Consider the following 16,672-nt stretch of genomic DNA (forward strand, 5'->3'; position numbering starts at 1 on the left):
AATCAAGAGACACAATGTATAGAGAATGGAAAGTTATAGGTTTATAGGAAAGAGTAGTTTGGGTTGAATGGCCATCATCTTCCTTATTTTTGTCTTGAATTTTGAGCATAACAACTTCAAAACTACAAACGTCAGCAGAATAAGTAAAGATATATTTAAAAGTCCAAAGTTAACCTTCTAAATTATCTTCACACTCACATTCTCTTAAGGAGGATAATTTTACCTGGCTAGAAATGATAAAGGATTAAAGGGTAAAAGTATTCAAAGTGCATTTAAGAAATAGCTAAATGCAATAATGGGTGAATGGTAGATTAAGTATATCCGCATGATTAAATTAAATGAAAAATAACTTTAGTTTGTGACATGAAGAGATTGAAAAGGTGGAAACAATAATTTCTGATTTTAATTGATATATAGCGTGTGAAGTCCTAATACAAATTCAAAAATAATACTTTACAATTTTAAGAACCAAATATAATACACTGCACAATAAGTGCCTTTCATACAATAATTCACTTATAACGCTGGCAGTTGTCCTAAGACGGGAGTGATGTTTATTTTTCTCTCATTCCATCCCATCTTTTCTTGCCTTTAATTTGTTGATTCACATTGGGCTCGAATCCACGGCTTTCCGACCTCCGGAAAATTGTGCAACAATGAACTGCTTCAGTGGAACAGTTTAAAGGCATTTCTAAATCTCAAAAATCAGTAGTAAAATAAATACAGCTCACTTATATCCTTTCTCAGTTGATGCTAAAAATGCTGCAAAATGAAACAGTATAATTTATCAATCGCGTGGCTGGCAATAACCACAACATCAGCTTTTTTTTTCTGGCAGGATGCTCCTTGGCAGATTGCTCAGGCAGGAGGATTCCTTGAATAACAGCTACTGGTTCTTAGATTCCCAGCCACCGAGGGTCATGAAGAAAAACAGTCCAGCGAAGTTTCTGCAACAACTCGAGCATGCGCACTCCGGTATAAAGCTGGGTAAATTCTTTTGTTTGTTCAAAGTGGCGTCTTAGTTATAACACAAGGTCTTCTGACAGAAAACAACGACAAAAGATAGCAACATCTCAGTGTAGCGTGGCTGTTTGCAATTCAGGCAAACTATTGTTTGATTTGAATGCCATCCAGAAGAGTGCCACGCCCTTCCCCAGACGCCCTGGCAATAACCGGAGGCTCCCGTTTACACTCCGTAACGGGACCCGGTCACTCCAGCAGCAATAACAACCGGAGTCTGTCTCCCACCCCCTCTGCAGCAACCGGACTCCCTCAGAGCCTTGCCGCTTTGGCAAGAAGCAGACTTTGAAAAATGGAGAACTTTCGACAGTTTGTTGGGTTTCTGGTGGGTGCAGCTTTCCTGGGCACCCTCTCGGTTGTGTTTGTTTTGATTTGGGTGTTCCACTGGAGAGAGGGATTAGCGTGGGACCATGGACTACGGGAATTTAACTGGCATCCGGTCCTTAGCACCGTTGGGTTTATCTTCATTAATGGATTCGGTGAGTGCACATTCCTGGTTACACGTTTTAAGGGTGAGACAGAATAAAGAAATGTGAATACTGGAACTTTGAAATGCAAACAGATTGCTGGAGGATCTCAGCAGCTCTGTGCAGAGAAAGTAGTTAATGTTTCAAGTTCAGAATTTCTCCAGCAATTTCGGACTCTGTTAAACACAAAGGATGCTGCATAAAGCTAAATAATATAAACTGACTGGCGGCAGATTGGACTTAATTCAAACGTCATACTAAAATCGTTTGGTAATTTTGCGTTCCTCAGGGAAAGATCGATGGATTAGATTGATAACTAAATCTGTAGATTTTTGGTCTCAGAAATTAAGCAACGTGGAAAGTGAGATGAAACCATGCTCACGTGGAATGGCAGAGCAATGGGCTATTTCGTATACATTCTTTCTTTAGTTAACAAGGGAATCGAAAATTAAGGGTACATGGCAGGAAACTGGAGTTGAGGATTATCACATCAGCCGTAATCTCGTGCAATGTCGGAGGGGACTGGATGAGTCGTATGGCGTATTTCTGCTCCTATGTCTTCAGGTTTTAAAAGTACCATATCCTATTGGCATATAAAGTATGATCCTTAGAAATTTGGGTGATGAATAAATATTGAGGAAAAACAACACCAAGCGGCAACAATATCAGTGATTAGTTATCACTCATTGATTCACCATAGTTTAAAAACTTGTAGTTCCATCTGTTTTGTGTCTCAGTTTTCCTTTTTCAGAAAAGTAATACTTGATGAGCATTTATCATTAGGCTATGTTGCAAAATTATAGTGTTGTACATAAATTATATAATTTTCTAAAAATGTAGATAGTCAATTTATTGCAGCTTAAAATTAACACTTTATGAAACAATTTGCACTTTTAACTGTGTGTGCATGGTAACTTTCTCCATCAGAATTAAGGTTTGAAATTATTGAATTAGGTCACTTTTGGACTGAATGGGGGAAAACAGACTACTATCCAAAGATTTACAGATTTCATACTTTGTGGTATTTATTCTCCAGCCAATATCATTTCAAGTAATTTTGCTTGTCTACTGTAAAGATAATTTATCTACTGTTGATGGACCAAAGCCTTTTAGAACCTATCCTGATAACATCTTCAAGAAGAGTTGCATTCCTACATTCCTGCATTCTGAATACACACCAAGAAAGAATGGATTCTGCATGGTTTGTGACAGTGAAATTTAATGTTATTCTGAATTTACAGATTGAAATCAAATGTTTTCATTTCTTTTCAGGTCTCATCATTTACAGGTTGCCCTGGACATGGAACATCAGTAAGCCTCTGATGAAGTACATTCATGCTGGCTTGAATATTGTAATCTTTGTTCTAATGGTCATTTCACTCGTGGCAGTCTTTGACTTTCATAATGCTAAGAAGATCCCTAATATGTACAGTCTACACAGCTGGGTTGGATTGGCTGCTGTTATTATTCATGCTCTACAGGCAAGTGATTTTTCAGTTTAAATGCAATCTAAATTGAAAAGAAATGGCACAATTTGTAGTTTATCTTTTCAATAAAATGTGAAAATAAATTCAAGTTTATAACAGTACAGAAGGAGGCACATTAGCTTATTCTATGTGTCAAACTTCTCCTAAACCAACATTTACATATTCTAAATTACCTTAATTCTCCCCAGCTCCATGTCTTGCTGTTGCAAATCTTTTATTCAATTTTTGCTCTTCAACCATAGTTTCTGCTCATTGCAAATAGGCATATGCTCCATCAATCCACTGTAAATAAAATTCTTTCCTCATGCTTGCTGATAATTTTAAATTGATGTTGTCCTTGTTGTGAGCCCCTTATAAGAGGAGAATGTCAACCCCAACTGTGCCTGGCTTTGAATCAAGTAGGGCATTAAAATTCTGAATTCCAGCCCCAACCTATCCATTGCCAATTCTAACACCGGTATGGTGGGTCACGTTGCAAGTGTTCTGTCAAAAGGTGAGGTGGCGCTTAAAATTATTATTATCACATTGCATGCCTCATTTTTATGCAGTTTTGAACTTAACTGTGGACAGCTGGGATCCCTAAGACTTTGGAATTATATATCAGTTGTATAGGATCTAAGAACTACATACCACTGTCTCCTTCAATTGAACAAGCTACTCTGTCCCCCTGCACCCGACCCCCCACCCAAAGCCTTTCTGAACTGTCATAACCTCCACAGTGAGTTTTTGATCTCAACTCTACCACCACTGAAATGTTTAAATGAGCTTTCTACATTCCAAAGCCTCTGTAACTCCCCTCGCCACCCCACCTCCACCTCCCAAAACAAAAGTCCAGAATCGGACTGCTGTCCTCCTGACATTGAAGGCTCAGACTTACAGGCTTGCTGTTCTCCACTGCTACATTGGCCCCTTACTGAATGCCAAGCCTGTCAACCAGGCTGTCTCCTAAGCAAGAAACCTGTCAGTAATGTCCCATGTATATTGTGGAGTTCAAATCTTGATTGCTGTATGCATGAACCTTTCAAACGCTACTGGTCAAAAATATAAAATACTTCTCTAATTCCCACCATGGTCCTACATACCAAAATATGTTACAAAACCTCTGTTAAGAGATTTTGCAGTGGGAACAATTTGGCATCACGGAGAAAATCTAATGTTGCCAGAGGACAGGTCAGTGGTAATAAATGAATATTTGCAAATGTACTTAATACTATCAATATAAAGGAGATAAGCCTGAGAAATTTATTCTCAAAATAGATAGAGGCGCGGAAAAGGTTGACAATGCTCATTATACAGAAGTTAGAATGGGATGCATGCTAAGTTGCTGGCAGAAGTAGTGGTGAATATAGCAGAGATACTGACCAAGATGGATGAACTTAGTTATCATAGTGATCAGAAATAGAGGATTGATAAACATCATAATTTGTTTTTACTTGGAAAAGCATGAGTTAATACACTTCATACAATTCAGTTTTACAAATAAATTTAATAAATGATAGTTCACATTGATTTGTTCAAAGCAAATAGTGTCCAAAGTATTTAATTGGATTAGTCATAGAGATGTACAGTGCAGAAACAGACCTTTCACCCAACTCGTCCATGCTGACCAGATATCCTAAATTAATCTAGTCCCATTTGCCAGCATTTGGCCCAAATCCCTCTAAACCTTCTTTATTCATGTACTCATCCAGATGCCTTTTAGATGTTGTAATTGTACCAGCCTCCACCATTCCCTCTGGCAGCTCATTCCATACACACACCACTCTTTTGAGTGAAAAAGTTACCCCTTATGTCCCTTCTAAATCTTGCCCCTCTCACCCTAAATCTATGCGCTCTAGCTCTGGACTCCCCCCAACCCAGGGAAAATACTTTGTCTATTTACCCTATTCATACCCCTCATGATTTATAAACTTCTATAAGGTCACCCCTTAGTCTCTGTCGCGCCAGGGAAAATAGCCCCAGTCCATTCAACCTCTCCCTATAGCTCAAATCCTCCAACCCTGGCAACATCATTGAAAATCTTTTCTGAACTCTTTCAAGTTTCACAACATCCTTCCTAGTTGAGTTAGGACATTTTAATGTTGTGTAAAGGGGCAGTAACAGAATGGGTACATAACTAACTATAAGATAGGAAATGGAATGTAATGGTGAGTTGTTATTTTTCTCATGCCACATGTAATATAGATTCTAGTTTGATTTAATATATGCAATTAGACCTTATGGCCATAAGATGTTGGAGCAGAAGTAAATCATTTCAGTCCATTAAATCTACTGTCATTCAGTGAGATCATGGCTGATCTGATAATCCTTAACTGCATTCTTCTGCCTTTTCCCCACAAGCTTTGATCTCTTTACCAATTTAAAAAAAACTTTCTTGAATATATTTAATGAGTCAGCCTCAAAAACTCTGAGATTAAGAATTCCACAGATTTACTAGCCCAAAGAGAAGAAATTCCTTCTCATTTTGGTCTTAAATGTGCAAACTGTTCATCTTGAGATTGTGTTCTGGCCCTTTCCAAAAGGCGGAAGAATCTTTCAACCTCTAACCTATCAAGTGCACTAGGAATCTTGTATGTTTCAAGTAGGTTGCCTCTCATTCTTATACTCCATATCGAGCATAGACCCAATCCAGTCGAGCTCTCCTCATAAGACAGTCCTTCCATACTTGGTGTCAGCCTAGTGAGCTAGTTTATCTTTCCTTAGATAAGGGCACCAAAGCTGTTTGCAGTATTCCAGCTATGGTCTGCTTGGGCTTTGAATAGTTTCAGTAAAATTCCCAACTTTTATACTCCCTTCCCTTTGAAGTAAAGGCCAACATTCCATTTGCATTCCTACTACCTGCTGCGTGCTGGCTTATTGTGACTCTCGTACAAGGACTCCCAAATCCCCCATTCCGTAGCTTTCTGGAATCTTTTCCATTTAAATAATATTCAGCTACGATACATTCTTTCTGCTAAAGTGCATAACCTTACATTTCCCCACAATGAATTAGATTTGCCAAGTTTTTGCTGTTTCATTTAACCCTGTCTTTATCCCTCTGTAGCCTCTTTGTGTCATCCTTACACATTGCCTTCCCATTTATTATAGTATCTGCAAACTTGGCTATAGTACATTCACTTTCCTCATCCAAGTTGTTACTATATTATAAACATTTGTAGTCAGACTACTGATCTCAGCAGAGCTTGGAGTTGCAGGTTTCCATCCTGAAAATGTCCCCCTTATCCCAACTCTTTTATTAGTTAGCTGGTCCTGTATTCTCCATGCTAATATATTGTCTCTAGCTGTATGGGCACTTATTCTAAGTAACCTAATGTGTGTTACTTTATTTGAAGAAAACTTCTGAAAATTCAAATGTACAGCAAACTTTGTTTTAACTGGCAGTCTTTATAAACTGGCATTAATTATTTACTTCAAATACTGGGAGTTTACTATATTATTGTGATCTCTGCCATGTCCATGTACTTGGTTGAGGGTCCGAATGACAAGCTTTCTGCCAGTAAGTTTTATTTCAGGCAAAGTTGCATTATTAAAGTAATTTATGCTGTATATAAAGTATATCAGTGATGTATCCGCTGCATTATGTTTCCATTACTTAGAATGTATTTTTACATTTGATTAGATGGGCCTCTTGATCAACCTGAATACTTGATCAATTGCTATCCCCCTGGTCCCAGAGGTGCCGGTTAATAAAATGTTACATCCACAGCTTTGCCTTTATCTAACTTGTTACCTCCTTGAAGAACTCTAATATGTTTGTCAGGCATGATTTCCCCCTTGTAAAGCCATGAGGACTCGGCTTGACCATATTATATATTCCTAAATGTTTAACTACTACATCCTTTATATAGACATTTTCCCAATAGCAAATGTCCAGCTAACTGACCACTGGTTACCTGTTTTTGGCTCTTGCTCCTTTTTAAAATAAATATGTTGCAGTAGCAGTTTTCCAATCTTATGAGTCTTTTCCAGAATCTAAAGATTCCTGGAAGTTTACTACCACTTCAATCACTCTACCTCTGAAGCTACTTCCTTTAGTAGCCTCGAAAGCATTCCATTAAATACGTTAGGATTAAATGTCATTGAATAACAGGACAGTCTTAAAGGGAAGACTGACCTACTCCTTTTCCTGTACCCCTTAATACAGATGTTCAGAATAATAAAGGGTTTTGAAGCCAGAGTAAATTGAAGAATTTAATGAGTGCTTTGTATCAGTGTTCACAGGGAGAAGGACATGGATGATGATAAGATTAGGGAGAAGTATGATGATATTCTGGGGCATGTCAACATTAAAAATGAGTAAGTTTTAGATGTTTTGAAAAAAACATCAAGATAGGTAAATCCCCAAGCCTGATGGGATTGGGACCATAATCCCTTCAGTGTGGAAGTAGGCCATTCAGCCTGTTGAGTCCACACCGATCCTCTTACCATTCTACCCAGACTCTCCACCTTGCCTTTGTCTATACTCCTGCATTTCCCATGGCTAATCCCCCTCACCTGCAAATTCCTGGACATTCTGGGTGATTTAGCATGGCAAATCCACCTCATGTACACATCTTTAATCTGTGGGAGGACACTGGAGGACAACCACGCACACACAGGGAGAATATGCAAACTCCACACACAGTCGACCATGGCTGGAGTTGAACCTGGATCCCTAGCACTATGGGGCAGCAGTGCTGACCACTGAGTCACTGTGCTGCACAATCCTGGGTCTGTTCCAGGATATGGAGATAAGCAAGGGAGGAGATTGATGGGACCTTGAAAGAGATCTTTGCTCCTCTATAGCCACAAAAGGAGTCCCAAAAGAGTGGAGAATAGCCAATGTTATTCCTTGAAGAAAGGCAATAAGGATAATCCAGAAAATTATAGGCTGGTGGTCTCTAAATCAACAGTAGAGAAATTATAGGAGAGAATTAGGGACTGAATCTATTCACATTTGGAAACAAATGGACTTATGGGTAGTAAGCATGGCTTTTGCAGGGGTAGTCTTGTCTCAAATTTGACTGAGTTTTTGAGGAAATGACAAAGATGCTTGAGGGTAGATCTGTTGTCTACATTGACTTCACTAAAGCATTTAACAGGGTCCCACATGATAGGCTAGTCTAGAAGATTACATCACTATAATCCATGGTGAATTGATTAATTAGCTTCAAAATTGACTTGGTCGTAAAAGATGGTAGTTGTGGAGGGGTGTGTAAAAAAAAATAATAAAAAAAAATAATTTGCATGAAAATGTAGATCATCCAATTAGTCAATTTGCAGACGACATGAAAATTGGTGGAGTTGTGGATGATAAGCAAGATTGTCAAAGGATAAGTCAAATGGAAAGTCGAGTGGAGAAATGGCAGATGAAGTTTAATTTGAACAAGTGTGAGGTGATATGTTTTGAGAGGTCAAATGCAAGAGGAAAGTATACATGAATATCAGAACCCTTAAGAGCATTGATATATGGAGGGATCTAAGGGTGCACGTCCCCAGCTCCCCGAAAGTGGCAATGCAAGTGCATAAAAGTGGTAAAGAAGGCCTACGGCATGGTTGCCTTTATCAATAGAGGCACTGAGTACAAAAGTTGACATGTTGTAAGTTTGCTCGCTGAGCTGGCAGGTTTGTTTTCAGACATTTTGTCACCATGCTTAATAGCATCATCAGAAAACCTCTAGTGAAGCACTGGTGTTCTGTCCAGCTTTTGTTTGAGTCTTGGTTTCTTAAGGTGCATGATATCATTTCTAGTTCATTTTCTTGAGGTTGGTAAATGGGACTCAAATGGATGTGTTTATTGATGTAGTTCTGGTTTGAATGCCAGGCCTCTAGGATTTCATGTGCGTGTTTCTGTTTAGCCTGTCCTAGGATGGATGTGTTGCCCCAGTCAAAGTGGTGTTCTTTTTTGTAAGTAAGGATACTAGCGATTAGTGGGCCATGTCTTTTGGTGGCTAGTTGGTGTTCATGTATCCTGGTAGTTAATTTTCTGCCTGTCTGTCCTACATAGTGTTTGTTACTATCCTTGCAGGATATTTTGTAAATGACATTTGTTTTGCTGGTTGTTGGTATAGGGTCCTTTCGGTTCATCAGTAGCTGTTTCAGTGTATTAGGAGCTTTGTGGGCTACCAAGATGCCAAGGGTTTGGAGTAGTCTGGTAGTCATCTCGGAGGTGTCTTTGTATGGTAGTGTGGCTACAACTTCTGTTGTGTCTACTTGTTTGGGTTTGTTGTTAAGAATCGGGGGACTGTGTTTATCGGGTACCCAATCTTCTTGAATACGCTGTACAGGTATTTTTCTTCTGCTACTCGTATTTTCTGGGTGCTGCAGTGTGTTGTGGCCTGCATGTTTAAATAATGTCCTGATGCAGCTCCGTTTGTGGGTGTTGGCATGATTGCACCTGTAGTTAATTATCTGGTCTGTGTGTTGCTTTCCTGTAGACACTGGTCTGAAGTTCTCCATTAACTGTTGTTCCACTGTGACATCTAGGAAGGGGAGTATGTTGTTGTTCTCCTCCTCATTTGTGAAATTTATGCCAGTAAGGATGTTGTTGGTGATGTAGGTTTCCTCTAATTTGTTACATTTTGTGATGACAAAGGTGTCATCCACAGAGAAGACCCAAAGTTTGAGTTGGATTATGGGAAGGCTGTTCATTCGAGCATCTGCATTATTGCTTCTGCTAAGAAGCCTGATATTGGTGATCCCAAGGGTGTTCCGTTGATTTGTTTGTAGGTCTTGTCATTGAAGGTGAAGTGGGTTATGAAGCACAGGTCTACTAGTTTGAGGATGCTCTCCTTGCTGATAAAGTTGGTGCTCCCTTGTGTTTATGCTCTTGGTTCCTCTGGTAGTGCAGTCAGTGTATCTTTGGCCAGGCTGATGTTAATTGATGTGAAAGTCAAAGGACACCTTTATTTCATCATCTTCTATCTTGGTGTCTTTGTTCAGGAATTCTTGAGTGGATGAGTCTTCTGCTAGGTATTTCCATTTTCAGTGGAGTTCCTTTGCTGGTCTGTATGTCTGTGTGCCAGGGAGTGAGACTGTGTGGAGTTGGGTCTATCGCCACCTGTTGGCAGATGTTGGTATCTACAAGCAGTGAGTTCGCCTTTTAAATGTCGTGTATTCTGTTTAGGATGACGGTTATGCGCCTTTGTCTACAGGTAGGATTATAATTTTTGTTTTTGAGTTCTTCTAGGGTTTTCTTTCCTGTGTGTTGAGGGTGTTCACTTCCTTCTTCCTGCTTAGTGTCTGTTTAATGGTCTGCTGGGTTTCTTCTGTGAGTCTGTTGTCTTTCATGGTTGATTCTGCTAAGAAGTCCTTTCTGTTTGCGTCATATACCTTACATACAGATGAATAAGGCCACCACTTCGACTGGGACAACCATCCATCCTAGGGCAGGTTAAACAGAGACATGCACGTACAATCCTAGAGGTCTAGCATTCAAACTGGAACTCCATCATAAACACATCGATTTGGACTCCGTTTACCAACTCTGAGAAAATGATATCACCCACTTTATGAAACCAAGACACACAAATCGAAAGCGGGACTGAACACCAATGCTTCACCAGAGGCTCCCTGATTATGTTAACTAAAATGGTGACGAAACGTCTGGAAACAAACCTGCCAGCCTAGTGAGCAAACTTACAACCGGAATCTCAACCTGAGCTATAAATCTAAAAAATTGGCAAATTGTGTTGTAGGTGTATAAAACTTTAGTTAGGCCACATCTGGTGCATTGTTTGCAGTTTTGGTTGCCACACTATAGGAAGGATGTGGAGGCTTTGGAGAGAGTGCAATGTTGCCTGGATTGGAGTGCATTAGCTGTAATGAGAAGTTGGACAAACTTGGATTGTTTTTGCTAGAGTATTGAAGGCTGAGTGGTGATCTGTCTGAAGCATTTAAAATTAAGAAACATTTCAGGGCGGCACGGTGGCTCAGTGGTTAGCACGACAGCCTCACAGCGCCAGGGACCCAAGTTCGATTCCAAACTCAGGAGACTGTATGTGTGGACTTTGCACTTTCTCTGCGTGGTGTTCCTCCGGGTGCTCCAGTTTCCTCCTACAATCCAAAGATGTGCAGACAAAGAGCTTTGACAAAGGGTCAGTTAGACTCGAAACGTCAGCTTTTTTTCTCTCCTTACAGATGCTGCTAGACCTGCTGAGATTTTGCAGCATTTCCTCTTTTTTGGTTTCAGATTCCAGCATCCGCCGTAATTTTGCTTTTAAAGTAATACAACAGCGACATTTAGACAGACACGTGAATAGGCAGGAAGAGGGGGATATGGACCATGTACAGGCAGATAGGATTAGTTTAAAGTGGCATTGTGTTGGGCTGTAGGGCCTATTGCTGTGCTATACTGCTGTATGTTTTAATTGTTGACATGCCACCTCAGGAAAATGGCAAAACTTTCAAGGAGCAGGAATCTGCTGACCTCTGTCTGATTTTAGCATTTACCCTATTGCCACTGCAATTCCACTGGTGCCTTTTGTTGCCTGCCAAGTGACCACCCAAACTGAAGCAGTCTGGTCTAAAGCTTTAATTCCTGGAAGTCCTTTTGCACTCTACTCCAATGAACTTCCCACCCACAATCTCTCTCCTCTCCAGCACTAGACTACTATCTTTAAAATTAAATTGATACAACTGTTATCTCAACTCTCCGCTTCACAACTTGTTCAGTTTCTCCCCTAAAGTTAGTGAAATACTTGCTTTCATGAAATCTAGTGTCCCTGATTATCATCCTTAGAATCAATCGTATATTCAGCTCTTTCCTCTTGTTCTCAAAACTTTTCTTCTCATCTAATGTTCTTTCTGCCCTTCCAAAACTCTGGTTTGCAAACTATTCCAATTAAAACATTCTTCAGATATTGCTATTAATTCAAAGCCTATGTCCAACCTGCCCTTTTTTTTCAAATACCCAAATTAATTCATATCTTGTAAAATTACTTCAATCTACCTTTGTAACCCACTTGTGGCATCAACTTGGCTGCAGTTCATCATGCTGTCTTTTCTTATCCTTTGTCTCTAACAATCAGTTGACCCATCCATCAGCCTTTCTTCTAGGTTAATCCTGAAATGCCACCGTTACCTGATTTAATTTCCCCGTTAGAAAGCAGCCTTTATATCTCCTTAGTATTTGCGCATGTGATATTTGCACCCATTGATTTTTCACGCTTTCTTAGTTATTTTTGAGTTCAAGATTTTTAGTTTTTACTCAGAAACTTGCAATACCCAACCACAACTACTTCTCTGCCACCACTGTTGACCAGATGTATTTCTGTCCACAGTGTTCTTTTTAATTCAGATTATTGCCTATTCTCACTGCATTTAATCAGAGGTCATTTAATGAATTTAATGTGTCATTTAAAATTATATCAAATACTGGATTTTGTAAAAACATCAAATGGACAGCCAATAAGTATTCTTCCATTAGATAAGAATTCTAAATCATTCAAACTATCCTGGTTTATTTCTCCATGTGGATGTATTCCTCCAGAAAGCTTCCTCCAATTATTTCATGAGGAATTGCTGATTGTGAAAATGTTGTAATATAACAATGAAAAGTTATTTCTGTCTTACAGATAGTATTAGGATTATGCATTTTCCTGATGCCCTTCACTCCTATGTTTATCAAGACTTTTTACATGTCAATCCATATTTTTACTGGTCTTCTCGTCTTTGGAATGTCGATTACTGCAGCTGAAATGGGAATAACTGAAAAACTTATTTTCTCTCTGTGAGTATAAAATTAATGAACTAGACAAAGGTATATTAATTCTATGTATATAAATTATAGAAATTCCTTCACAATAGGTGAGAGACATAAGATTTAAAAGGGACTTGAGGGGAAACTTTTTCACACAGAGCAAGTGTTTAGAGGCGTGCACAGTTATAATATTTCAAAGACATTTGGACATTGATTAGGAATGCTTTAGAGGGATATGGGCCAAATACAGGCAAGTAGAACTGGTTTAATTTGGGAAACCTGGATGGCATGGATGAGTTAGACCAAAGGGTCTGTTTTCATGCTATGATTGTGACTGTATGACCTGTATACTCTTGAATGTTATGACATTTCAAGCGCTCATCCAAGTACCCGAGGTTTCCCATCTAAAGTATACTGCCAGGCAGTGCACTCCAGATTCCCACCATCATATGAAGATAAAAAAAAACTTTCAAATTGCTTGTCTTTTGTCTTAAAATTATGTCCCCTTGTTATTACCCCCTTAACTAGGAAGACAGTTGTTTCCTATTCATCCTGTCCAAACCACTCATAATATTATACTCAATCATGTTGTCCTTCTTAACTTGGTTTGCAGGCCTCAGTTAGAGAAAGTATTACCTGCAACATGCTATTCAGGGGATGGTTCTTCAACTGTGACTTCACAGGATATTTAAGGCTCAAACTAAGTCTGGTACAGACAGAATCATTCAGTCTTACTAGTCTGTTGCAAGAGTTGAAACTGGCTTTTTAAGTCCTGTCTTTGCATATTCCTGGAGATTAAAGCAGATGTGTTCTGGAGTTTGCTTTCTGTAAGGAGGCAAGAGATAGTTAGCCAGGATTAGAGTGGTGCTGGAAAAGCACAGCGGGTCAGGCAGCATCTGAGGGGCTGAATCAGCTTTTGCCCAACTCATTGATTTTCCTGCTCCTGGTAAGCTGCCTGACGTGCTGTGCTTTTCCAACACCACTCTAATCTTGACTCTGATCTCCAGCATCTGCAGTCCTCACTTTTGCCTAGAGATAGCTAGCCCCATTATTATCTTGCTGTTAAGTCTTTCCCCATTTTGAAGTTTCCTTGACAGTTTGCGTTGGCAAAGTCATGGTGAAGGAATATTGCATGTCACCTAATTTAAATCCAGGTTTTTTTTGTAGCCCTTTTAAGAACACACTTTAGAAAGAAAAATTTAAAAAATGTCTATATATACTTCAGGGTTCTGATCCGTTGTCATCAGAATGCTAATGTATTTAATTCATGCTCGCTTCAAGCATTCTTCTGGATCATTTGAAATTCTTTTATTTTTTTCACATTTTGTAAAAACCTAGAATGTAGAATACAAATTTATATAGGAAGTTGTGAAAATCTGTGTATAGTTCAGCATTGACATCCAAGGTACAGCATTGGTTTTTCACCTGTACGCTTATGATACTTTGCTCTACATCAATGACCTCTTTCTAATCCTCCATTCTTAATGAATTCATAAGACAGCTTATACAGCATCTGAGTAGAAATTTTCTCCAATTGAATTTTGGGGAGACTGAAATATTTTTCTGCCTCTGTTCAAAATTCTGTTTGTGTGCTTCTGGACCCACCTGTCTCCCATGGTAACAGCCAAAGATTAAGTCAGCCTGATTTTGTTTGATGTTGCATTTGTTCCCAAAACTATCTTCTGATTTCCTATTTGTACCATTTAATGCTGCCCATTTTCACCTCTGATGCATCAAAGACAGTCCAAATTGGGCAGTCAACTGTTGCTAAAACCCTCATTCATGCCTTTGTTATCTCTGGATGCAGCTGTTCCAGAGCCTTTTTAAGTCTCTCTCATTCTCCTCTCTTCATAGCTAACGGTCATTCAAAACTTACTGCAAAATTAAGAAATAAACAGTTAAGTCTCAATCTCCCTTCAACCCTATGCTCATCTACAGATAAAGGAAATATTTTGCTCTTCCTATGCAGAATATTCCACCTAGTTTCTTGGAACTTGTTTTTAAAAATGTTGCAATGTCCACTGTTATTCCTTTGTGTGGTGGTTGGGAGAAGTAGGATGACAATATACTTAGAATTCATGTCACTTGCTGGTGATTTGATTCTGAAAAGGCTCCTCGTTCTTCACAAAACTGAATATGTTTTAGGTATCATAGTCGTATATTCACATTTAAAATGATCTGAATTCCACCTTTTGAAATACATGTAACATCAGGTTGTTTTATAAATATATTTGTTTTTCTTGTCTGAGAGGAAAAGCATCTCATTTTTGACAGCTGCTTGATTCAATTTAAATCTAGAAATACACCAGACATAAAACTGTATGCTTTTAAAGCTTCTCAGTCATGAATTTTGATATTTCAAAATATTTGTTTAAACATTTTCAGAGTGGAGATTATTTTTAGTCAGTACAAAATAACTCATTATTATCACTATACTTTCTACACTTTATTTTCCAGACGGTCAGGTAGCAATAATACACTCCCGTATTCCCAGTCACCACCTGAGGCAATATTAGTCAATACTCTGGGAATTTTCATTCTCCTCTTTGGAGGCTGTATCTTGTGGATTGCCAAACATCCAGAGTGGAAGCGCCCTTCGGAACATGTAAAGGAAAACATTGGCAATGAAGAGCGATCCATTTTAAGCAAAACAACAGAAGTTTCTGCTGAAACCAGTAATGAACGTGTTCATGAAAGAGGAGCAGGATTGACACACCTCAACTTGGAAGATGTGGGTCAAAGGTCAACATTTTAAGAAATGAATTGTATTTTACTGAGATGCTGAATTAGCACAGAATACTTTTGATTGTTAAAAAGTGGCCAATTGTGCTAAGTGAACATGCCAGCCAAAACATCACATTCTTAAATATTTGAACAGAGTGTTTCTGGAACAGAGGGAAAATATTGACTAAAACTAAATGCTTTGACACCTTAATGTACAATTAAAATTATTCTATAATTTAAAGATTCAACTCTTGTTTTTGTAGAGGCCTTGTTAACAAATTAAATATATTCCCAGTGCAATTACGTAGTCATGAAGGTCATAATATTGTTGGAATTACTGCTATGATATTATATGTATCTCTGAACTGTACATTGGAATTGATGCTTTTCATATTTTGATAAAAGTCAATGTATTTAGGCACCACTTCAGAAAAGAGAGCCATTTAAAATGCTATATTCAGTATTAATTATGGTACACAGTAAATATTAGCTTGCTCCACCTTATATTTCCATAAATAAAGTATTAGTATATCTGAGTATTTCTCATCCTTACCATTATTGAAGTTTAAGGCAAAAAAATGCTATTGCTTATTTTAGTAGCACAAATAGTTATCCTGTATTTTAGCTCTGACATACAAGTACTTTAAAGTGATAGTGGGAGCTTAGAGCTTCTAAAGGAAAAGGGGAACCTCCGAAAGAGTCAGAGTTCAAATCCCACCTGCTCCCAAAGTGTCAAAACCTTCAGAATTGTGATTAATATAACGGAGGGCTTTTTGTAGTGCAAAATATGGACCTACTGGCTCAGGGATTTCATAATACAGTACATTGGAGCAGGTTAATTAAAAATATTAAAATTTTGCTTGATTGAAACAGGGTTACAATTATATCAGTAATTTGAGATGTAATACTCAGCAACTGCTGTATTTTAAAATTTTATTTTAGTGTTGCATTGGATGTAAAATTAAACAACTTTGGGATACTGATGATCTGAAACAAAAAGAAACTCAACTGGTCTGGCAGCATTTTTGAAGAGAGATACAGAGTTAATATCTTGCATCCAGTGACCCTTCAGATCAAGGAGTGATATGAATATTTTGCTTCACACCAAGTTGTTCTGAATGGGCTTCTGGAATCCTTTCAGGTCAAGCATTTCCATTCAAAAGGGATTGGATAAATACTTGAAGGCAAAAGATTTGCATGGGTTTGGGGTAATATCAGGGATTAAATATCTCTGCTGAAGAAATGGAATGGTCAATTGGCTTCATCCCATGTAATCATAGAATGATGCAACATAT

At 38.5% G+C, this 16,672-nt stretch overlaps 1 protein-coding gene across 1 annotated transcript; it reads left to right on the forward strand.

The window, feature by feature from the left end:
* The first annotated feature begins 439 nt into the window (after nt 1-439).
* Nucleotides 440-15,612, forward strand: LOC122551593 (plasma membrane ascorbate-dependent reductase CYBRD1). Its single transcript, XM_043693724.1, has 4 exons — nt 440-1,499; nt 2,760-2,968; nt 12,529-12,683; nt 15,111-15,612. The coding sequence occupies exons 1-4, from the start codon at nt 1,313-1,315 to the stop codon at nt 15,406-15,408; spliced, it is 849 nt and encodes a 282-aa protein (XP_043549659.1). The 5' UTR covers nt 440-1,312; the 3' UTR covers nt 15,409-15,612.
* Nucleotides 15,613-16,672: the final 1,060 nt, after the last annotated feature.

Source organism: Chiloscyllium plagiosum, chromosome 7 (assembly GCF_004010195.1).
Source record: "Chiloscyllium plagiosum isolate BGI_BamShark_2017 chromosome 7, ASM401019v2, whole genome shotgun sequence".
Taxonomy (NCBI): domain Eukaryota; kingdom Metazoa; phylum Chordata; class Chondrichthyes; order Orectolobiformes; family Hemiscylliidae; genus Chiloscyllium; species Chiloscyllium plagiosum.